We start from the raw sequence: 23,601 nt of genomic DNA, 5'->3' as shown, positions 1-23,601 counted from the left end.
TGTCATCTTTGGGTGGCGGACATTGGCAGTTGCTTGGGGCGGGACCAAGTCTCAGGGGCGGGGCCGGTGGGGTGGCGGCTGCCCCCCAACAACAGGTGCACATTCTTGGGCACCTCGTCACTTCCCCTGCACTGGCTGTCCCGGAGGCTTACCGAGCAAACACACTGAGCTACGCGGCGGGTCTATGATCCCAGGGGTGCTGCTGCTGCTGGGGGTGCTGGGGGCGTCGCTCGCCCCGGGTAAGTCTGGGCCTCAGAGGGGCAGTTACAGGGCCAGAGGTCGTGGCCGGGCACCACGGCTTCACTTAATGCTCTCCTCTTCCAGGCGCCCGCGGCTCGGAGGCGGAAAGCCGGCTCCGCGAGAAACTTTTCTCGGGCTATGATAGTTCGGTGAGGCCAGCGCGGAAGGTGGGAGACCGCGTCGGGGTCAGCATTGGTCTCAGCCTGGCGCAACTCATCAGCCTGGTGAGGGCGCACGCGGGGGCTTGAGGTCAGGCACACTGGCGGGCTGGGGGGCGTGGCCTTAGGTCCCAGGACAGAGGGAAGGCAGGGGCAGAACCAGTCTGAGAGATGGATCGGCCATTAGCAGGGATTTGGGTCGAAATTGGACCAATGGACAAGCTGTGGGCGTGGCTGCTGGACAGGCCACGGGTAGAGCCGGGACGGGCGATGAACCCGCCTGTGGACGGATATTGAAGTGGCGCTGGGGCTGATGGACTGACTGTAGGGCGGGCCTTGGGGCGGGGTCACAGGCTGGGGCGGAGCTTGGTGCTGGACAGCGTCAATCAACAACAGCGGGCGGAGATTCAGGGTTGGGTGAATTACGAGCTGTGGGTGCGGCCCAGGACCCTGCCAGGCAGAGGGCCCGCCTGGGGTGGGACTGGTAGAGGAATTGGCTAGCACCATAGACCGCAGGAAGTTTCTGAGATAAAGACGGGGCTTGGACCCAAGAGGGTGGGACTCAGAAAAAGGGGGGAGTTTTCAGGGAGAGTTTGACCCATGGCCGCCCTCATTTCTCTCCATTTAACATCACCTCTACCTTTTAAACTTTTCCCTTCTAGAACGAGAAGGATGAGGAGATGAGCACAAAGGTGTACTTAGACCTGGTATGGAGACCCCACAGGGTGGGAAAGGGCGTCTCACTGCCTCTACAATTTCCTGTCCAGTAAAGAGGTGGTTTTTTTTTTTTTGCTTCACAACTTCAAAAACACATTTATAACTGAAACAGAAGCTTTAAGAAACAGTACCTATCTCTACTACGGGAGTTGCACTTCATGCATCTTCATGCATTTTTATTTCATTTATTTATTTTTAATTTTGCAATTACAGTTGACATTCAATATTATTTTATATTAGTTTCAGGTATACATCATAATGGTTAGACATTTATGTAATTTATGAAGTGATCCCCCTGTCCCCCATAAGTCTAGTACACACCTGGCACCACACATAGTTATTACAATATTATTGACTATATTCCTTATGCTGTATTTTACATTTCCCAGGACTATTTTGTAACTACCAATTTGTGCTTCTTATTCCCTTCACCTTTTCCACCCAGCCCCCCAACCCCTCTCCTACCTGGCAACCACCAGTTTGTTCTCTGTATCTACAAGTTTGTTTTGAGTTTGTTCGTTTATATTGTTCTCTAGATTCCACATATAAGTGAAAGAAATCATATGGCATTTGTCTTTCTGTCTTATTTCACTTGGCATAATACCCTTTATCCATGTTCATCCATGTTGGCGCAGCACTTCATGCATTTTTCATTCTAATATTTTAAACACTGGTTTGGGGCCACTAATTTGATTCCTGACCCACTAAAGGGTCGGAAACTGCAGTTTGAAAATAAGCACTGTTTTAGAGGCTAGCTAGTGCAATGCTCTCATTATTACAGACTAAAAAATTGGGGCCTGCTGGGAGGGAAGGGGAAATTAGTTGATGGGGGTCTGAGCGAGTGCAGGTGGAGCCAGAATCAGAAACCCCAGCCTCCAGAACCACAGCCCATGCCTGCGCTGTTCCCCAACTTGCACTGGCTGCCCGCTATCTTGGGACATTCCAAGTCTTCTCCCAGCCTCCAGCCCCAGACAGCCTCTCAGCCTCTGCTTCCCTAGGAGTGGACTGACTACCGGCTGAGCTGGAACCCCGCGGAGTACGAGGGAATCGATTCACTCCGTATCAAGGCTGAATCCGTGTGGCTACCAGACGTGGTGCTCCTAAATAAGTAGGATCCTCCCATAGACTGGGAGGTGGGCGGGGCACCGGTGGGCGGGGCCTGATCCCAGATGAGACGATTCCTTCCCTACAGCAATGACGGAAATTTTGACGTCGCTCTGAACATTAACGTCGTAGTAGCCTCTGACGGCTCGGTGCGCTGGCAGCCCCCGGGCATCTATCGCAGCAGCTGTAGCATCCAGGTCTCTGGGCTATGCCTGAGAAGCTCCAGACACTCTTAGAATCCCTCCTCCTCAGACATCCTGACTCCTATCCCTCCTCCATTATCCCCATGACCCTCACATCTCTCTTGTGCTCCTGATTTTCCCTTGAGTTTCATCTCTGCTCACTTTCATTGACTTCCAGTCTTTCTCAGTGACTCCCCTCCATTTCCCCTGGCCTCCCCTAATAACCTTCCAATACCTCTGTGATCTCCCACTTCCCTGTGACCTCTCCTGGTTGTCCCCATCTCCCTGGTGCCCCATATCCTCTAACCCCTATTTGCCCTGTGACCTCCACAATGACCTTCCTAACTCTCCCAAACCTGACCTGTTCTCTGTCAGCTCTAGTGACTCCTCCTTTCATCCAGGTCACCTACTTCCCCTTTGACTGGCAGAACTGCACCATGGTGTTCAGTTCCTATAGCTATGACAGCTCAGAGGTCAGCCTGCAGACTGGCTTGGGTCCTGATGGGCAGGAGCGTCAGGAAGTGCACATTCATGAAGGGACCTTCATTGGTGAGTGGACATGGCTCCCATGCCCATGGGCTTTATGATTTCTAATTTCTAATAGGCTGATAGATATACTCCATTAGCGATTCTCAATACAACTCTGTGGTGGAAGCAAGATAGGTATGACTATCTATATTTATTTCACAAATATGGAAATTAATATTTATTCAAGTTTATTAGAGATGGGCTGTCGAACTCAGTGTCCATAGCTAGTCGCTTATCTCATCAGCCTCCTTTGATCTAGAATGTGGCAGAGCAAGCCATACCCAGCACCAACTGGAATAGGTCTCACATCTGTGTCCCTTTCTTCTGCTCTTACCCCTCCCCCAAGAGAATGGCCAATGGGAAATTATCCACAAGCCTTCTCGGCTAATCCAGCCTCTGGCGGACCCTAGGGGAAGGGGAGAAGGACTGCGTGAAGAAGTCACCTTCTACCTCATCATTCGCCGGAAGCCTCTCTTCTACCTGGTCAATGTCATTGCTCCATGTATCCTCATCACTCTCCTGGCCATCTTCGTCTTCTACCTGCCACCAGATGCAGGTAAGGGGGGAAGGGGCCCCAGACCTCCTTCTCACAAATAGGTCAGCTTCTGCCTCTTCACCCTTAATCCAGGTAAGTTTTTCCTGCCAAGTCAAGACATCATGGATTGTGCTTCAGCAGTCTCATTCAGGTTTTCCCTTCAACCAAAGCCTTTCCATCTGGATCCAGATTTTCCCTCTAACCTCAGGCTCTGCCTCTCCTCTGCTGCCCACTTCTTTCCCTCTGAAATAATAGCCAACATTTCTCTAGGAGGCAGCATAATGTAGTAACAGAGTAACCTTGGGAAAATTTCTTAATCTCTATTGTGTCTCAGTTTCCTAATCTGGAAATGGGGACAATTATAGTTCTTAATAGGATTATTTTAAGGTTCAACTGAGATAATAGAACTATTCCTGGTACCCAGTAAATTCTATGCACGTGTTGGCATAGTCTATTTTTGAACAGTTGCTATTTTTGAACAGCTATTTTTGAACAGTTGCTGTAAGGTAATACAATTAACATGTTACATAGATTAACTCAATTCTAATCTTTACAATAACTCTGTGAGGTAAGTACTGATTTGTCTTCCCATTTTACAGAGCAGGATAAAGGGGTTGAGAGAGTTTAAGTCATTTGCCTGACATTACACAGTTAGACAGAGGCAGTGTTGCTATTCCAACCCTGGTTAGTGCCAGTCTTATTCAGAATCCTTAATTCTGGTATTCAGAACATGCTTTCCATCTCTCTGAAATCAAGTTCTCTTTCTATCTAGGGAAGGAGAGTGATGCAGCTCTAGAACATTCTTCCAAATGTAACTTTTATTTCCTCCTGGAGCAAGGCAAATCTTGGAACCAAATATTATAGGATGAAAGTAGAGCCCCTATCTGCCCTGTTATTTATCCTCTGACCCGTATCTGCCCTGTGACCTCCACAATAACCTCCCCAATTCCCCCAGGCCTGACCAGTTCTCTGGCATAAAGGAGAGCATAAAAGTTATTTATTTCAATAACTTCCATGAAGTTTGCAGTGCCTGTTGTATGCCACAGGAATAATCAGCCACTTGGCATATCCTTATATACTTTGCTTAATTTTTAGATATTTCAAATTGCTATATAGTTCCTATAAACGCTACAGGGGTTGGTCCATTCATTCATGTAACAATACTTGTTGAGCATCTATAATGTGCAAGGTACTGGGAACACATCACTGAATAAAAGAGACAAAAATCCCTACTTTTGTGAAGTTTACATTCTAGTGTAGGAGACAGTCAATAAACATAATAAATAAATCCATTAGTATGTTAAAAGAGGAAAAGTTGTAAGGAAGAAAATAAGGTAGGAAAAGGGGTTGGGGAAGATGAGAATAGGGGTAGGAGTTGCAATGGAAAAACAAGATGATCAGTGTATACTTCATTAAAAAGGGAATATTTGATCAATATTTGAACAAAGACTTGGAGGTGAGAGAATGACCCTGACAGATATCTGGGGGAAGAAAGTACCAGGAGGAGAAAAAAAAGAAAAGAAAGTAAGTACCAGGAGATGTTAACAGTGAATGCAAAGGTCCTGAGGTGGGAGTGTGTCTTACATATTCAGGAAATAGGTACTGTAACTGAATGAAGGCAGCAAGAGAGAAAAGAGTAGGAGATGAAGTCAGAAGGCTAATGGGAAGGCCTTGTAGACCATAATAAGGACTCTGGCTTTTATGCTAAAGGAGATGGGAAGCCAATGGTTTTAAGAAGAGAAGTGACAGGAACTGATTCACATTTTAACAGGATCAATCTGGCTGCTCTGTTGAGAACAGGGTGGGTTGGGCAAAGGATGAAGCAAAGAAGAGGCCTTTATAATAACTCAGACCTGAGGTAATGGTGGTTTGTACCAGGGTGGTAGCGGTAGATGTGATAAGTCATCAGTTTCAGGATATATTTTGATGGTAGAGCCAATAGGGTTTGCTATGAATTGGATATGGGATGAGAGAGAAAGGAGAGTGAGAATGATTCAAAGGATTTTGGCCTGAGCCACAGGAAAGATAGAGTTGTTATTTATGAAATAAGAGGAGTTGGTGGTGAGGGAATTAGGTTTTAGACATGTTAAGTTTTAGATGTCTGTTGGACATTCAAGTGGAGAGGTTAGGTAGGCAGGTGGATGTAAGTCTGGAGATTAGGGGAATAAGTCCACGCTGGAGGTATAAATGTAGGCGTCATTTGCATGCAGCTGGCCCTTCCAAAAGCCTGTCCTTGAGTGGGCTGGAAACATGGTCACCAATTATGCCATGGAGTTGCCTTCTGGCAAAGTCTAATCCTTCTCCCTTCCCCTTTGCCCGCCAAGGAGAGAAGATGGGGCTCTCAATCTTTGCCCTGCTGACCCTTACTGTGTTCCTGCTGCTGCTGGCAGACAAAGTGCCTGAGACCTCCCTCTCTGTCCCCATCATTGTCAAGTACCTCATGTTTACCATGGTCCTCGTCACCTTCTCAGTCATCCTTAGCGTCGTAGTCCTCAACCTGCACCATCGCTCACCCCACACCCACCAAATGCCCCTTTGGGTCCGCCAGGTAAGAAAATCTCCTCCAGCCTGTGTTAACTCTCAGTCTTAGTATTTGGCTTTTTGTCCAGATATTACTTCTTCCTCCCACCACCTTAACTTTCCCTTTCACAGACCTGAGGGAGAACTACAGCTCCTTATAGAGTGATGGAATGTCAAGGCCTGTTGGGTGTTGAAACATTGCACAATTAATTTTACCCTCCCATTATTACTATTTCATAGATCCCACACTCTCTTTATAAACACTGCTCATTCTGGATCCCAGGGAAACATTCTCAGGGTTAGGTACTATCAGGGTGGGAGCCCTTCAGACTTTCCTTTCCAGTCAGGATGACTCCCAGCCTACTTAAAAGCTCTGAAGGCTGTGTAGTTGCATTTCCTTGTCCGTGTAGGTTTGTGGGACATATGCACACATCTAAGTAATGGGCATGTGGTTTGGGGGTGGTTGGCTGCTTCTTTTCTGGTCTAAAAGCATGAGAGCCCCCTCCAATACGCCTCTTCTACTTTGCAGATCTTTATCCACAAACTTCCTCTGTACCTGGGTCTGAAGAGGCCCAAACCTGAGAGAGACGAGATGCCGGAGCCACCTCTTGTAGCCCTCAGGGATTCTCGGGGAAGTGGCTGGGGTTGGGGAATAGACGAATATTTCATCCGGAAGCCACCGAGTGATTTTCTGTTCCCCAAACCCAACAGGTAGTACCTACTGCCCATCGCTCACATATAAGGAGAGGGAGAACTACAGTTCCCAGAAGACTGTGGAGGCAGGCGGCCTAAGCTTCCCAAAGATGCTGTGGTTGAGCATCATGGGAGTTATAGTATCCCTTCTCCTGTCCACTTTGCGGAAAGGTGGAAACTAAAACATAGAAGGATGGGAGGAATTGTGTAAGGCTGGAGGGGTCGCCGCTGGCGGGGAGAGCTTGAAAGGCCCTCTTAGGTTTTGAAAAGGGACAGGGTGTTGGGGCGGAGCCTAGAGCCCTGGCGCTGGCTGTGTCTTTCCGCTGGGGGGGGCGTAAGCAAACGGTCCCGCCTCTATCAGGTTCCAGTCTGAACTATCTGCCCCGGATCTGCGGCGGTTTATCGATGGTCCAAACCGGACTGTGGGCCTGCCTCCCGAGCTACGGGAGGTCGTTTCCTCGATCAGTTACATCGCTCGACAGCTGCAGGAACAGGAGGACCATGACGCGGTAAGTCCAGTGAGCGTGAAGCAAGGCAGGGCCTTGGTGGCCTTGGCTCCACCCGCAAACTGGGCTCCACCCCTAGCGCTCGGTTTTATTTTTGGTTGGAAGTTAGCCTCATTTGGTCCCGCCCCCTGCTTTCCGACTGGTTCTTTGTTCCTACCCACCAATCGCAGTTTCGCTCTCCTGTTTATCTCAGAGCTGTGGTTGGACTAGGGCGGGGTGCAGGACCTAGGGGACCACCTTCCCTGGGGTCTGGAGCTCAGGAACAGTTTCCTCTACCTACCCTCAGTTGAAGGAAGACTGGCAATTTGTGGCCATGGTAGTGGACCGCCTCTTCCTGTGGACCTTCATCATCTTCACGAGCGTCGGGACCCTAGTCATTTTCCTGGACGCTACTTACCACTTGCCCCCTCCCGACCCCTTTCCTTGAGGACGGAGGGCCCAGACCCAGGTCCTCGGCCAGCTGAATTGAGAGTTCATCTCTACTCTGAAGCCCTATGCCTTTCTGCCTCTTAACTCCTTCACTGGGAATCCAGTCCTCTCATCATTTCGATTCTGGGGACAGAGTGGAAGTGGGACTGGGCAGACAGAGGCCTTGGGCCCTCCAGAAATGCACTAAAAGCTTATTTACTTTTTGGCTTCTTAAAGAAGCTCTTGGATATCAATATCTAGGTTCCGGTGAAATAGAACAAGAACTAGACTGTAAGCCTTATGAGGGCAGGAACTGTGTCCTGTTCACTATAATATCCCCAGCACTTAGTACGTGTCCTAATATAGTAGGTACTTAACATTTGTTGAATAAATAGGGACAATTTTTTTCTGTAAGTAAATATACTAATTAATAGTACTTAAATTTGCATGTTGGGACTAGTGTTCATTTTTCCTTTGTTTTTACCTTTCTGTAATTTATTATGTTTTGAAATAAGTTATCTTAGGATAAAAAAAGGTTATTTCTAAAAGGGTGCATTTGTAATAAGGGGGAAAAAGTGCACTTTAAAATTTTCCATTCAAGTTCCAGCTTTATGCTCAAACTTTGGTCAAGTTACTAAACTGCTCTGTTTCCACATCTGTACAATGGAGCTAATAATAGTATCTTTCCCCTAGTCTGAGGATCATATGAGAAGATGGGAACAGAAGCACTATATAATATATATCAGAGGTTGCAAACTGGTGTTTTGTTTGGCCCATGATGATAGCCTGCATAATTTTAAATTTGAATTATTGATAGTTTGTTACTTTTAAAATTTGGATATTTCACAAAGAAATTTGGGCTTCTGGCTTCTCTTGAAAAATGTAAAAAACTAGTTACTACCAGGCCTGGTTCCCCTGTTTGCAGCAACTTGCTAGAGCTGATTAGTGGCTGCCCATTCTGGTCAATTCCTCAAAGCTCCCAACCACCAAAGTAGCTTTACTCATTTTACTTGCCCATCCCTCCATAACACTAGACAAAATACAGGGAAGAGGAAGGAGGACAAGGAGTTGAAGCCAGTGGAAGGATAGGAGTAGAAAAGGTGGTCGTCTCTTACGGCCATCACATATTTTGTATCTCAGTTTCCTTTTGATTTGGAGAAAGGGTTGCACCTGGTTTAAGGCAGGGCCTTTCTGGGACATGAAGATCTTGTGCCCAGCAGTCTGTGTGAAGTGGACTAAGTTTAATGTTTCTGCCTGGAGGTCAGACCAAAGTCAGCTTAAGCCTAGTGGCTGCAGCAATTACACTGAAGTACCTAGGGTCAGCAAGCCCTCACACCTACTCAATTGCTGGAAGTTGTTGTCCTAAGAAGGTGAATAGGGCTACAACTCCAGGGATCCCTGTGGGACAAGGTCAGTATGTCCCTGTCCAGCCAGACCCACCAGCCACGCAAATAATTGCACCTGGCATCCCACTGTGGAGCACAGTTTGTTTGTCTTGTTGGTTTATTTGCCTAGAGAGTTGGACACACACACACAAATGCGGAGATAAATATTGGTCAGTTTCTCTAAATCTGGGTCCTCACTACGTATAGAGCTAGAGTCTGTAGAATTCTAAATCTTACGTGCTATGGCACAGAACCAGTGGCCTTCCCACTCCATCACCCTTCTTCCCAGGGAACATGGGTAAAGAGGGCACAAACTGACAAGACTTGACAATTTTCAAGACGAAATTGCAAAATCCCAAATTTCCAACATCTGAAATTCACAATATTCAAGTTCCCCAGCTCAGATACATCTTTTAATCTCCATTTCGCCACAATCTCATCTGTTGCCCAGAACCACCAAATTCTGGAAACTATTTTCCTAAATCATATTAAAAAAAAATGTCTACAATCTCAGTTCTCCCAAAATGTCCATGGTTTTGGAATTTTGACCTGTTCTGAAATTCAAATCCCCCAGTGCATCCTCAATCCCTTCCATCTCCTGTGCTTTTTTGCCTCAGAGGAGTGCAGGTTAAGGATATATGGAGACTGTCATCCCATCTGTCCCCTGCCTCCAAGGCCTTCCTCAGTCTCTTGTGGTTCCGCTGTGTGTGTATATATAATTTGTGTGTGTGTGTGTGTGTGTACATATATATATGTATATATATATATATATATATATATATATATATATATATTCTTTATTATGTATTTTTCGCAGTTTTTCTAAAGTGCCAGAAAAAGATTTGTGGGATCTTTTTAGTGATTTTTTTTTTTTTGCATTTTTCCCTGTTAAAAAATTTTTTCTCCCATAAAAATTGGAACTTGGTACATTCAGTAGGAAAACTCTTCACTCGGACTGTGGCCAAGACCAAGAAAAGTGCAAAGAGACAGAGGAGGAGTGAAGGAACAACACTCCTCTGTGGTTAACATTCAGGGAGCCTGTTGAAAACCTCCCCCTCTTATATAGGCTGGAAGGGTAAGAGAAGGCAGGAGGATGCTCCTGTCCCTTCCCCCAAACTCACCTCCCTCCAAAAGCCATGATCTTGCCCTTTCAGCATCTGTTGAGAGGGCAGCCATCTTGGCCCCAGAAAACAGTAGCTGGGAAAAAGCCTGTCATTTGATGACAACAACTTTTCCCTTTTAAAACTGCACTCCTCCTCTAATTCCCATTTACCAAATTTGCTCCCCAAAATTGGCTCTCCCCTTGGAGTCGTTTTTTGATTTTTTTGGGGGGGGGAGGTGGGTGGGATGGGAAATGTTCATCCAATCACAGAGTGGGAGGCCCAGTTATCAGAGAATTAGGAGCAAACATTTAACTCCCCACTGGAAGGAAACATAGGGACCCCTGACCAGGGTTAACTAGTGCAAATTAGGGATTAGGGACTATTTAAAGTCCCTGCACCCCATTCCCTAGGCTGGGATCTTTGGGTGTGGGGAACTGAGTCAAAGATGGGGTGTAAGGTGCTATTTTGGAGGGAAAATTGGTGGGGATACCCCAAAGCCCACCAAGGGAGTAGGATGGTTCCCCAAAAACCATCTGGAGTGAATGGTATGGGAAGCGACACTGGGGAAGATGGGGATAAAGGTAAGGATGGGAGGTCATGTGCAAATCTTGGGCTTACCCACCCATCCAACCCCCATCATTTTTCTGGCTATTTGGTCTAGTCTGGGAGAAACCACCAGGAAAAACAAAAAACAAACAAACAAGAAAAACAGGGAGAAAATAGATTTCCTTTCCCACCCACATAGAGCTCCTCCTTCCTACCCCCCAAATCTGGTTTAGCCCAGAAGAGGCCATACATAGAGGCAGAAAGAGGTGTGATCTACTCACCACTTTTGCCTTGGAAGAATCTGGGGCTCACTGGATTTGGGATTCAGGATAGGGCCAAGATAGGTGCTGCCCTCGGCTGGGGAAGTGCTCAGCCATGGAACAGATGGGTAGCCTTCCTCTCAACACCTCCTTGACCTGGATTGGGAGAGGCCATCTCCAGAGTCTAGGAGTATGAGGAGGAGTATGGAAGATCCAAAGGTATGGAAGCCAAGGAAGGCATGGCATCTTAATGTGAAGGAAACAGGGACACAGAAATCCACCCTTGGAAGAATAGAATCCAAAGCCAAACTCCCAGGAAGGTGGGTGTCATGTATCACAATGGTCTGGTCCAGGCCCTGGGCCACTAAGAATGGAATGTGCTAGGAAGCATCTGGGCAAGGGCTTAGAGAAAGCTTCAGAATGAGGGGGAATCACTAGGTGAAAGAGATGGTTTCCCCCTAGGTTTACGAATCAGGGGGGTGGGTTAGACATTCAGAGCTGGTGGGGGCCGTGAGTAGAGATTCATATAAGTATATTGCTCAGTTGCCCCAAGGGCTGGAGAAGGGATGGGAACTGGCCCTGCCCCTCATGGAGGCCATTCCCTGGAGGAGAACTGAGAGGAGATCCATCAAAGATCCCTTCCCAGGATATGGGAAAACTACAATCTCACACAAAACATCCTGACTCCTGAGCTCCAGGGGCCCCTAAGTCCCTGCACAAAAGTGTGGAGGGGTTCCCAAGGGGCAGGGAGGCCAGGGAGCTGGTAGTGGTGGGGGGGTTCAGGGAGGGTGGCATCTGGTGAAAGGGGAGGTCTGGGCCCAGAGTTCACCCCACATCTCCCTTCTGGGTTCCCTCAACCCCTGCTCGGTCCCCTTCTCCCTTAGGGGGGACTGGTGGAGGAAGAGTTGGGGGGGGTGGAGTTGGGGGCGTAGGGGGTGCTGCTTGAGGATTTACTGCGTAGCCAAAGACCCCTGGTAGGAAAGGAAGGGCCCCCCCACTCTTCTCATCAGGTAGGACCATGTTAAGAGCAACTGGGAGAGCAGCCAAGTTGCTGAAGTTGTAAGGGTAGGCAGCAAGGAGCTGGGGGCCATAGACGAGTGGGTAGGGCTCAGGGTAGAAGGTGACTTTGGCAGCCCCCATCCCTTCCATCCGGTTCCCCTCCGCAGCCCCCACTGGCCCCTCACTTCCAGGTTTTCCCCTGACACCTCCAGGTTCCCGGCCACTCCCAATCAGAGCCAGTGGAAATTCCTGCACAGGCTGGTACGCATAGGTGCCCCCTCCTGCCACCACTGGGGGCTCCTCACCCCCTGAGATGACAGGGTCCTGGAGTGAGGCAGTCTCAGAAGCTTCCTCCGCAGCAGCACTCCCGCCACCTGCCTCACCGCTGGATGAGGAGACTTGCATCTCTTGAGGGGCCTCCTCCTTGACATCCCTGGGTCTTGTGCCAATGCTGCCCTTGGAGTAGGCAATGACAGGTGTGGGTGTACCCCCAGGCCGCTCAGCAGCATGCCTCTGCCCATGGCGGCTCAGGGCAGCTGCTGTCTTGCACACCTTGGCACAATGAGGGCAGGTGAAGCGGGTGGACGGCCTCCGTCCAGCCCGGGAGCTATGGGAGCCCCCACTGTGGGTCTCCTGGTGCTTTCGCAGCTTCCTTAGGGTGGTGAATGTTTGGGCACAGTCCCCGCAGCGGTGCCTCCGCTCACCACGGGCACGCCCTGCAGGGCCCTCAGCTGCTGGGGTCTCCTCCCAGCTCCTCCGTTCCAGCTTCTGTCTCCAGCGTGGTGGCCTGCGGCTTCTGGGCATTCCGCTGCCCCCACTGCTGCCTGTGCCTATGGCTCCAGCCTTGCGCTTGGGCTTGTAGGAGTAGTAGGGCCTCCAGAGCTGGTCCTCCCCGCCAGCCTTCGATTCCTCCTCCTCTTCCTCCTCATCGTCCTCCTCTTCATCATCCTCCTCACTCTCCTCCACCTCCTCTCCACTCAGCTCCCCAGGACGAAGGTCAGTTTCTGAGATGCGTCGCTTGACAATGGCCTCCTCACCAATTCGCACAGTGATCTGACACAGTGGAGGTGGCGCCTGTAATTGAGAGGGGCCTCTACTAGGCCCTGCAGGAGGACCCCCACCCCCGCCAATCCCACCAGCTGGCTTGGCCGTGTAGGTCAGAGTCCTTCCAGCCCGAGGGTTGCGGCCTTTGGCCTCCTCTGTGGCCATGGCAGGCCCTGCGGCCGTTGCTGGGCTGCCTGCTGTGGCTGGGCTGGTTGGTGTGGCTGCAGGCTCTGGGGGAGGAGGTGGGTACTCACGTTTTTTGGGGGGCCTCGGGGGAGCAGTATAAGTGATAACTGAGGCAGCTTGGGCCCCCCCTGTGCTGGCCAGCCCACCCCCCACTCCAACATTGCTACTGCCCCCATGAACAATGACAGAGGGAGCTGGGTGGGCAAAAGTGATGACAGAGGGTGGAGGACCAGGCTCTGGGGCAGGTGGGGGTCCAGGTGGTGGGCTGGCCGGCATTGCTGTAGGGGCTGGTGTGTTGAGGCTTGGAGAAAGGGGGGCCTCTGGGGCTCCCTGGCTGTAGGTCTTGTAGGGCCGCTTAGCTGCCCGCATGGGAAGCAGGCGGTACAGCTTGAGGGTATTGAGCTTGGGCTTATAGCCTCCATTAGGTGTCTTCTCACTGGCTAGGAGGCCCGGGCTAATGCCATGGAAGGCTCGCTGGTGGGTCTTCAGGTTATAGTAAGTGACAAAGGTCTCCCAGCAGAAGATGCACTGGTACCTGGGCCAGGACAGAGGGAAAAGGGCAGGGACAGAGCCAGTTGAGTCAGGGGCCCTGAAGCCAGGGCCTCAGCTTCCCATATCCTCTACTGCCCTCCACTCAGACATAGAACTCCCCCAGCCATTTGCTCACCCTCCTTTCATGCCGCTTATCCTACCCTGCCAGCCTCAGGAGGGACACCAGTCCTAGCTCAATGCCCCCCACCCAGCTGTGAGACCCTGGGCCAGAGCTGTTCCATCTGTGTACTGGGAATAGTCACATACGTTGCCTAACTCACAAAGCCTTCTTTTGAAGCTCAAATAACAGAATGGGGAAATATCGTATGAACAGGGACATATTATGGAAATACATATTATTACTACTGGTGGAGCATGCTTGCATTCCCCATAGTCCTTTCCTGTGAGGGGAACTTTCTCTTTCCTGCTCAGCCTTCTCCATAGCACCAAACCAGGGCTGACACCTAGAGATGCTAATAAGCATCAGCAGAAGGAACTGGGGCTGGAGGGAGGTAAATGAGTAAGTGATGTCGAGCAGCTGAGCAGGGGCCAGTGCTGAACAGATGTCACAAGATTACTTCCTAAGCCCCACACTATGCCCACTCCTTCTGTTGTCCATGTGGTCCCTGAGTACTGACTCTTGACCCAACTACCCTCACCTACCTCTAATCCACAGCCCCCCAGGCCACTCACCTGCGCTCCCCAGTGTGCCACACCTCGTGCTTGGTACGGTACTCAGCCAGGGCGAATACCTTCTCGCAGTAGCGGCAGGGGTACTTCCTCCGCCAGGAGTGTACGTTGCTGTGCCGCTTCAGGCTGGACAGGGTCACGTAGGAACGCTCACAGGCCGCGCACACATACAGCACGTGGCCGCCCACCACCTTCACTACATGCTCGGGGCCACCTCGAAAGCCCACTGCCGGGGTCAGGGCTGAAGCGTCCACTCCTGCAGGGCCACTGGGGCCAGAGCCCCCAGCTCCCAGCCCTGCAGATCCCCGAGTGCTGGGTCCCCTACGGCACTGTGCCTCGTGGGTCTGTAGCCTCTTGGGATGGATGAAGCTTTTCCCACATCGGGGGCAGGGGATGGGCCGCCGGGACAAGGGGGGCTGTGAGTCAGGGGCCTGGGCCTCAGCCCTGTCACTCTCCCACTCCCCGGCTGGCCTAGGCTCAGGCCCGTAACTGTCCTCTTCAGGCTGCGAGGTGGCCATGGGGGCTGAGGCAGGAGGTACCCAGGCATCACCTCCCTCCCCCAGGCCCTGCAGGCGGGAGATGCCCAGACGCCGCCCCAGAGCTCCGATCTCTGCCACAGCTGCCCCGTCCCCTCCGCCGCCAGGTAGTGCAAGCCGGGCACTGTAGATGAAGTTGAGGACATCAGAGAAGGCAGCTGCTGGGACCCCTGGCAGCTCTAGGACCCGGGGTGGGGATGAAGTGGGGGGTGAGGCTGGAGGGGGAGAAGAGGAAGAGGAGGAGGAAGAGGAGGCAGCTGTGGTGGTGGCAGGGTTGGGGGCTGAGCCGCCAGTAATTGGTGCGAGGGACAGTGGGGCTGAAGCAAGCAGGGCCTCTCTGAAGAAGGGACTAGAAGCAGCCAGGACGCTGCGGTGAGCAGGGAACTTGGTGTCTCCGGCTATGAGGGTGACGTCACAGAAGAGGCCACGGAGCCGCTGCTCATTGAGCTGGTGCAGGACGGCGGGGGCATGGGATGGGTCCGTCACCTCTGCTGGGGGGGGCATGGTGCCAGCCTAGACAGAGGAGAAGAGGCCAGGGGAGGATCTCAGAGGCTGGGCAGAGGGCAAGGGCCTCTAAAATCAAGAGAGGTGAGCTGAGAGGGGGTTGAAAGTTATTGGTCAGAGATAGGGGAAGGCTGACTAACTTTTGGTCATAGAAGTCAGGGGTTAACCTTAGTCACCCATGTCTGGCCAGCATCCAACACCAGTATGTCAAACATCTGGGGCTAGAAGATGCCAGTGATACCTCAGGTCTTGATGAAGGTCAAGGGGTCAAAAATCTCCAAAGTCACAGACTAGAGAATTAAGCAAGGTTATCCCTCTCCCACTGTGAAGAAGAAGCCCCCATAACTGCTAATGACCATTTCAGAGTACTCCCCAGCCTAGACAAAATGGCTGCCCTTGCTGGCCTGCTGCGTCAGGTCGTTTTTCCTAGCTGCAGACCTTTCACCATCTCACCTGAGAGCACAGCCAACATGGAGCGGAATGGGGGTGGCTCAGTGAGTCCCTTCTGCTGGGCCTCTTCCCTCTGTGAAGAAACAGAAACTATGTCCTCAGTAAGGGAACTGGGAAAGAAGGGACCCCATGAGGTGGGAAGTGGTGCAGCTCTCAGGTCAAGGAGGACGCTTGGGCTGCTCTGCAGACCTTGACCAGCCCAGGAGCCTCTGTCAGGTTATTTGCTTAGGCACATCCAATCAGACCTAGGAGGTCACCCAGATTATTGCAAAGCCTTGTTCTGCTGGCCCCCAGAAGTACAGGAACAAGATAATTTGCATATTCCCAGTTGGCTTCAAAACATACAGCAGCTAAATTCAGTCCCATAGGTCCAGGGAAGGCTGTAGGATCACTCTCAAGTCCCTTTGGCCCAATCTTGGGGCTCAAAGGGAATAAACAATTTGCATTTTGTTTTTTATTATAATAGTCTCATTTACATATCAAAATAGATCTGCTTGAGCTTTTCTTATTGGACCAAGCTTCTAGATATTCAAAGTAGGAGAGAATCTTCTCTCATAGGTGCCTGCCCCATAAATCTTAGAGGGGATTTCTGGCCCAGGTGCTAGGAGACCACCAAAGACCACGATTCATACACGTGCCAACTTGCTTCAGTCTTTGGAGGGCACTGGAAAGGCCACCATACGGGAGTGAGGAAGCTTGGGTCCCACTTCTTACTCTGAGAGCTGGTGGCTTTAAGACTTCCACTTAAAGAGGGGGTAGAGAACACAACTCCTACCTCACCTCTTTCTGGGAGGCTCATCCAAAAGGAATAGCAGGCAACCCAAATGCCGGCTGTGGCAGTCACAGCACAGAAGGCACCTCACAGCTGCTCTCCCCTGTAGGCATAACCAGGGCTTTGGAGTTCCACTTTTCAGTTGAAGATCTGAGTTCTAGAGCCATAGTGACTTAGCCAAAGTCACACAGAGCTGATAACAGGTGGGGCTTGTCCACAGAGCAAGGCCTGCTGACCTGAGAGCAGAGCTCTTGGCCCCTTGTCCACCTTCCACAAAGCCTGGGAGCACTCTTCCACCCAATGCCTGGGTCACACATATCCTCTGAGGTGTTGTGCATCAGGAGTTCCTCATACAATTCCCACACCAAAAAAAAAAACCCTTTTCCCATTTAGTACTGATACTATCTGGACTAAATGGCCTTGCCTCCAGTCCATTTCACGTTCCAAAAAGATTGCTCTGTTCTCTCCTGGAGAAAAAGGAGGAAGGTGATAAACAGAGGTGATATGCAAAAGTTCAACAGCCCTGACAGCCAGGCACACAGTCAGTACTACTCTATCAGTTGCTGGATTGCAGATGGGTCTGGTTGTAAAGTGAGGAAAGACAGCAAGGCTTCCCACTCTCTTTCATGATAGCCACTGGCCCACTGGGACCCCCGAGTCAGTGCTTTACTTGTATTACCTCATTTGCTACTTTCCTCTTCACTACCCTAAAAGGTAGCAGTTAGCTTCCCCATTTTAAAATGACAGACCAAGGCACAGAGGTACTAGGTAAGCTCACCCAAAGCTATATGACCAGTTATTAGTAGGGCTGGGATCTGATCCCAGGAAGTTTGGCTGCAAAGCCTGTGTTTTTTACTGTACCACATCAGGGTGAAGGGCATGTTTACAGCTGTGATATTGTGGTATAATAGGAATATATATATTTGATCTTCATCTCCATAATGGACACAGAGCTCCTAAAACTCTTGAAATTTCCTAAGCGATAAAGCATTAGGAGCATCTTTTATTCTAATAGTTGGTCTTTGGCTCTGGTTCCTGACACCAAGCTCCTAAATCCCTTGGAATTTCATGGGTGATGGGAGCATCTTTTGTTCTAATGAGGTCACTGGTGGGCTCCAAGTTGGGGGCTGGTCACCAGAAAGACCAAGCCAAGATTAGAAGCTTGGAACTTTCAGCCTCACTCTACCCCCAACCTCTGGGGAGGGGAGAGGGACTGAAGACTGAGTTAATAATCGATCATGCCTACGTGATGAAGCCTCCATAAAAATCCCTCAACTATGGGGTCGAGAGTGTCCAAGGTGGCAAGCATCCACATGCCGGGAGAGTGGAGCACCCCAACTCTGTGGAGACAGAAGCTCCTATACTCAGGACCCTTCTGGATCTTGCCCTATGTGCCTCTTCACTGGCTAGTCATCTGTATTATCATATCTTTTACTATATAATAAATCAGTAAACATGTTTCCCTCAGCTCTATGAGCCATTCTAACATAGTATCAAATCTGAGGAAGAGGTCATGGGACACCCCAATTTATAGTTGGTCGGTTGGTCAGAAGTAAAGGAGGCCTGGACTTGCAACTGGCACCTGAAGTGGAGGAACGCTTGTGGGACGGAGTTCTTAACCTGTGGAATCTGACACTATCTCCAGGTAGTGTCCGAATTGAATTGTAGGACACTCAGTTAGTGGCAGAGAGTTGGTCAGTGTGGGAAAAACCCACACATTTGGTGTCAGAAGTGTTGTGAGTAGAGTGTATAGAAAAACAGTTGTGTTTTTCTTTCAACAGCATCTATGAGGCCCCCACTAGCCCTTTGTGAAAATTAGAGGAAAGGCCCCTTCCTCCAGGAGGTAGCAGTCCTGCACAGGTGAGCCCCCTGCTCACCCCCCATGGCCAGGCCTGCCGACATGCACAACCATACAGGTGTGGTGCCTGCTGAGGTATGGCTGTGTGCTGTCAAGATACTTGGACAAGGCCTACTGAGCCTTCTTAGAATAGAGCCAGAAAAGTCCAAAGCTGGCCTAGTCCTTAGAGATTACCTAGAATCATCATTATCATGGCACTTGTAACTACCATTTATGAAAAACTTATTATGTGCCAAGTACAGAGCTAGGCATTTTAGCTACATCATCTCATTTCAACACTCGAAAAGGACCACAGTAAGGCAGGGGCTATCATCGACCCCATTGTACAGATGAGGAAACTGGGGCTTTAAATACTCTAAATTCCTCACTTTCAGGTATAGAGAACATAGTGGCAGGGTGATATGGCCCTGGTCTCATTGCTAACCAAGTGAAGTTTGGACCCAGGTCTCCGGAGTTCAATTGCCCCACCACTGGCTACTGCCCTACAAAGACTTATGGGAGGTGAAGAAGATACTATGTGACCCTGGAAAAGTTATTGTGACCTCTCTGTATCTGTTTCCTTGTCTATGAGGTGGAGATAATGAAAAGTTCTCACTTCGTATGGTTATTGTGAAGAATAAGTGAGCTAATAACTGGTAGTACTTAGAAGAGTGTCTGGCACACAGTAAATGCTGGCTCTTGTTATCATCTTGGAACTCAGTCCCGGAAAATGGTGGGGGGAAGTGGTGAAGAAAAAGAGGCAGAAATTAGGCTTCATGTTAGGTTTGGTGGCTCTGTGGTCTTTAGTTTTTTATTTGTTTTTATAGTTTCTCTACTTTTGACTGGCTATGTGATCTTAAAGGTGTGACTGAGGCGGAGATCTGAGCACTGCCACCAGACACACTCCACCTCTTGCTGTTCCCTCTGCCTGGAATGTTCTTTCTTCAGATAGCCTCATGCACTTATGCCCCACCTCATTTAAGCCTAGACTCAAAAGTCACCTTCCCCTGGAGGTCTTCCCTAGCCACCCCCTGCCTCCCCAAACTTCCTATCCCTTTTGCCTACTTTATTTCTTTTCCTGGAACTTAGTAAAACATATTGTACATTTATCTCTAGAATGTAACCTCCAAGGAAGGGAGAGATGTTTGTCTGCTTTGTTCACTGCTATCCCCAGTGCTTAGAACAGTACCTGGTACATAATGGGAGATTTAAAAACAAACATTGGTGAATGCATGAACCTGCCTTCTTCAAAGTCTGCCTGGAGTCTGTCCACCTTCAGGAAGGAAGACATCCTCAATGCTGGACTGAGATGACCAGGAGTTGGGATGATGAGTGTGACTTGATCACTTCTGGGGCACTCACACTTTGCCTGATATACTTCCAGGGCTTTACATGTAACGATTTCCTCCAAATGACCACCCGAAGTCAGTATTTATATGACCCCAATTTTACAGATGAGGAAACTGACGCTTACAAAGGGATTGGATACACCTTGCTTAAGGTCACACAGCTTGTGAGCAGCAGAGTCAAAATTCAAATCCAGGCCTGTTCAAACCCAGATGCTGAGTCTTTCCCTCTGCTATACTGCCGGATCCTGCCCTAACGGGGCCTATGGCCTGCCAGTGGGTTGCAGAAATCACCACTCAAGGTCTCACGTGCTAAGTGCTAACTGTGTCATGTCTGACTCCGCCCTTTCCCTCACTCCCCACATCTAGCAGTCACTAAGTCTGGATGAATCTGCAGCCAAGCTTGGGAATGGTTCTGGAAGCCTTCTCTTCAACCTGCCTCTGGCCCCCAGACTAGCTCAGGGCCTTGTAAACACTTGCATGGTCCAAGGCCATGGCCTCTCAGCTATTCCCCTGCCCCCTAGGCTTACCTTTTACCATCTAGCCTTCTACTCACTAAGGGTCAACATCCCCAATGCAGCTCAGGTGGTATCACTTCTAAGCTCAGAACCCTTCACTGCTCCCCACTCACTCCAGGATGAAGTTCAAATTCCTCAGCCAGGCATTCAAGGGTCTAGTTCCAATCTTCCTTTCTAATCTTGCCTTGTGTTTGTCTCCCTTCAAGCACCCAGTGTGCTCTCCAACCTCAACACATCCCTCACCTCCATGCCTTTCCCTATGCTGGTCCTCCTGCCAGAAATGCAACTTTCCCCAACCTCTTCCCCAAAGCAGTCCGAAGTGTTAAGATTGAACTTGAAATGCCAGCTCCCTCTTGGCCCTCCCTAACCCACAGGACAAGGACAATCTCTCCTTTGCCTGGCTCATCAACATTTTGTACCTCTATGGCCAGCACCCAGCAGCTGATTTTAGTTCATTCCCTAGGCTAGGACTCCCTGAGTCACTGTCTAAGCACACTGGTCTTCTGAAATGGATTGTGCAGGTGCTAAGTTATACAAAAATTGAGGAGAAATGTGTGCACAGAGAAGCCCACAGAAAGCTTCAGAAGGGCAGCCGAGGGCAGCGTAGAAGAGCACAGGATCTGGAACCTGACTGCCAGCTTTACCTCTTACTAGCTAAGTGGCTTTGGGCAAATTACTTCTCTGGGCCTCAGCTGTCTCATCTGAAAAAGAGAGGTAATTAGAATACATACTTCCATGGGGCATAATGAAAACTAAATGGGTAATTATATGTAAAAACACTGAGAACAATGACTGATACACAGTAAATGCTAAATAAGTGTTTACTGCTATTGTTATTAGCCAAGCCCTGACAAGGGGCTCAGCGCTGGCAGAGGGCTGACAGTTGCTGGCATAGGCATAGTCTCCAAACTGTAGTTACTTTCCAGGTACAGTTCCCATGTGCTACTTGCTTACAGTCCTGTTGGAAGATAGGCAGGGCAGGCAATTAGCCCCATTTTACTGATAAGGAACTGAGGCTCACTCAAGGAAAGTGCCAGTGAGGAAGCAGCAGGGCCAGAACCCCTCAGTTTCTAGTCTAGGCCTCCTTCCCCTCCACCAGGCCGTCATGCACTTGTTATGCAGGCCTCTCACAGCAGCCAGCAACCCTCCCATGCAGGAGGCCCCAGCCATAGTGCGTTTCCTGCTCCCCATGCATATCCACCCTCCCAGCCAGGATAGGCACAATATACAGTGGTGTGCACACTTGGAACACACCATCCACCCTCTACACATCACACACAACTACAGAAGGGCCTAGGCCCCAAAGGTGAGGAAAACCTCTTCTGAGGAATGTGCCTAGTGAGCAAATTCTGTTCCCAGACCCTTCCACAGTCCCAGGAGCAGCCCAGTGTGCGTCACAGAAGAGATGGAAAAGCAGAGATACCCACAAGGGGGGCAGAGAGAGGGTGAAGCAGGAGGAGGAGGCTGAAAACTTCGTGTTTCTTTTTTCCATTTCAGTAACAAGAGTCACACCCGGCCTTTACGTAAACATGACCAGAGAGCCACTCTGTCCAAGCTTGGTTAGTTTCCTTGCAGCCGCCAGGCCTCTCCTCCCGGTGACCCTGACACGCTGGGCAGGCCGGTGAGGGGCAAGAACACAGACCCCGCACAACGACTAGCTGAGCCACCCTGAGGACACCCAAGCTTTCCGCCTGCTGCCCTTGCTCAGCCCCATATTTATCTCCCTGCCTTCTTCCTAACATAGCCCTACAGCAGCCCCACACGGCCACTTAAACACACAGAAGGCAGGCACGCACACACAGCTTGCGGCTGATCTCTCGAGGATGAGGCCCACATGCCCTTGTCACGCTACCTCCCTCCCCACAAATGTTTTCTGACCAGCTCGCCTCCCAGCCCAACAGCACAGACAGGCTCCCACAAACAACAGGCTCCCCACAAACAACGTCACAAAAGAATCCCTTAGAGAATGTTGCACACATAGAACCTTCCCCTTGCTCGGCTGCCCACGATCCCATAAAAACAACCTGCACATTCCACCCAGAGCTCCTCACACCAGTGCCAGTTGCCCCACAAGTACCTGAGACACATCCTAGGGTTTCTCACTTCCCACATGATAGGCGGGACCTGATTGTAGACCTGTGCCCCCAGACCCATGCAAATTACTCATCATACAGACACGTACCCATCCAGCAGGCCATCCTCACCAAGACTAGACCACAACTCAGCAGGGCCACAGAAATGAGACCTAAGTGTGACACCTTCCAACTCAAAGGTACACAACCGCCCCCTCCAAATAGGCACATGCACCCTGCACTCTGGTGCAGTCCACAGCACTTACACCATGCCAGCTATGCAGAAAACAACAGTTCATATGTGCAGCATAAGACATACGTGCAAGAAAATACATGCTGGTATAAAACCCCACATCTAACAAACTCTGCATGTATTGTACCTTGCTTCAGATACAGACCTGTCACCCAAAACCACACTGCCACATCTTGTAATTCTGCCCCACAATATTGGACACCCCACCATCTGGCTTTCTGTCCCCATGGCCCAGGGAAGGCCCTGTCCAGACCCCTGGCTGACAGACGAGCAAACAGTGGTGCCAGGAGAGGTTTACCTTGCCCCACAACACAGCAGGAGACAGACAATCTCCAGGACTCACAGCCACAACCCTGCTCGGACAGCGCAGCGGCTCTGGGGCCCCTGCTAGCCCTGCGCACCCCACACACCCTAACTCTGGGGCACACAGCGGCCCACCCCTCCCCCTCTCTGCCTGGCTCCTACGCCATCGCCCTCCCAGCAGCTTGCAGCGCCCGCCTGGGCTCACACCCGCCCCACCCCACCCCACCCCCAACCTGCCCCACATGGGGGGGGTACATTCGGTTGCAGAATTAACCCTTCAAATGCGCAGTGCGGCCCCTTCCCCGGCCCTCCGCGATCGCTCCCCCTCTAGCCGCCGCTGGGTGGGACGCCGTGCCAGGGCCCCCCTTAGTCGCCCCCCAGCGCCGTGCGCGCCTGGGGGCGGGGCTAGGCTCAGCCCCCGACCCCTTAGCCCCTAGGTCAGCTCCCAAGGGGAGCGGTAGGTCATGGGGCGCCGGGCGCGGCTCGGGCCCCCGCGGCGCCGGGCAGCGGGAGGGGGCCCGGCTGTTGGCTCCGGTCCGCCCTGGCCCTGCCCGGTTCGCCCGGGGCCCACCTGACTGCGATGGCGCCGCGTCCGCCAGGCCCGGCTCATCACCGTGGCCACCCCCGGCAGCTCCGGTTTCACCCGACTTCAGCTCCGGCTCCGGCTCCGGCTCC

The 23,601-nt window shown here is 50.7% G+C and overlaps 2 protein-coding genes across 7 annotated transcripts; one reads left to right on the top strand and one right to left on the bottom strand.

Moving 5' to 3' along the window:
* Positions 1 to 65: 65 nt before the first annotated feature.
* CHRNB1 (cholinergic receptor nicotinic beta 1 subunit) lies at positions 66 to 9,952 on the top strand. 5 transcript variants are annotated; one of them, XM_019664950.1, is made up of 11 exons: positions 67 to 239; positions 325 to 464; positions 1,061 to 1,105; positions 2,114 to 2,223; positions 2,308 to 2,416; positions 2,803 to 2,950; positions 3,276 to 3,485; positions 5,789 to 6,012; positions 6,514 to 6,695; positions 7,039 to 7,186; positions 7,377 to 7,562. In XM_019664950.1, exons 1-11 carry the CDS (start codon positions 185 to 187, stop codon positions 7,410 to 7,412), a joined length of 1,407 nt encoding a protein of 468 aa, XP_019520495.1. In that variant the 5' UTR covers positions 67 to 184; the 3' UTR covers positions 7,413 to 7,562. The 5 variants fall into 5 exon arrangements, 4 of the variants coding, with proteins under 4 accessions (XP_019520493.1, XP_019520495.1, XP_019520494.1 ...); XM_019664949.1 differs by having other exon boundaries at positions 69 to 239; positions 7,470 to 9,952; XR_002126488.1 differs by lacking the exon at positions 7,377 to 7,562 and having other exon boundaries at positions 66 to 239; positions 6,514 to 6,884; positions 7,039 to 7,129.
* On the bottom strand, positions 3,449 to 23,595 carry ZBTB4 (zinc finger and BTB domain containing 4). Of its 2 annotated transcripts, XM_019664947.1 has the most exons (5): positions 23,498 to 23,595; positions 15,829 to 15,898; positions 14,339 to 15,384; positions 12,190 to 13,649; positions 3,449 to 3,568 (listed from the first exon to the last, which is right to left on the bottom strand). In XM_019664947.1, exons 3-5 carry the CDS (start codon positions 15,373 to 15,375, stop codon positions 3,549 to 3,551), a joined length of 2,517 nt encoding a protein of 838 aa, XP_019520492.1. In that variant the 5' UTR covers positions 15,376 to 15,384; positions 15,829 to 15,898; positions 23,498 to 23,595; the 3' UTR covers positions 3,449 to 3,548. The 2 variants fall into 2 exon arrangements, with proteins under 2 accessions (XP_019520492.1, XP_019520491.1); XM_019664946.1 differs by lacking the exon at positions 3,449 to 3,568 and having other exon boundaries at positions 9,072 to 13,649.
* Between the last annotated feature and the right edge of the window lie 6 nt (positions 23,596 to 23,601).

This window comes from Hipposideros armiger, unplaced genomic scaffold (genome assembly GCF_001890085.2).
Source record: "Hipposideros armiger isolate ML-2016 unplaced genomic scaffold, ASM189008v1 scaffold_431, whole genome shotgun sequence".
Lineage (NCBI taxonomy): Eukaryota > Metazoa > Chordata > Mammalia > Chiroptera > Hipposideridae > Hipposideros > Hipposideros armiger.
Note: the sequence above shows the minus strand (reverse complement) of the source record. Positions and strands in the feature narration are given on the sequence as shown.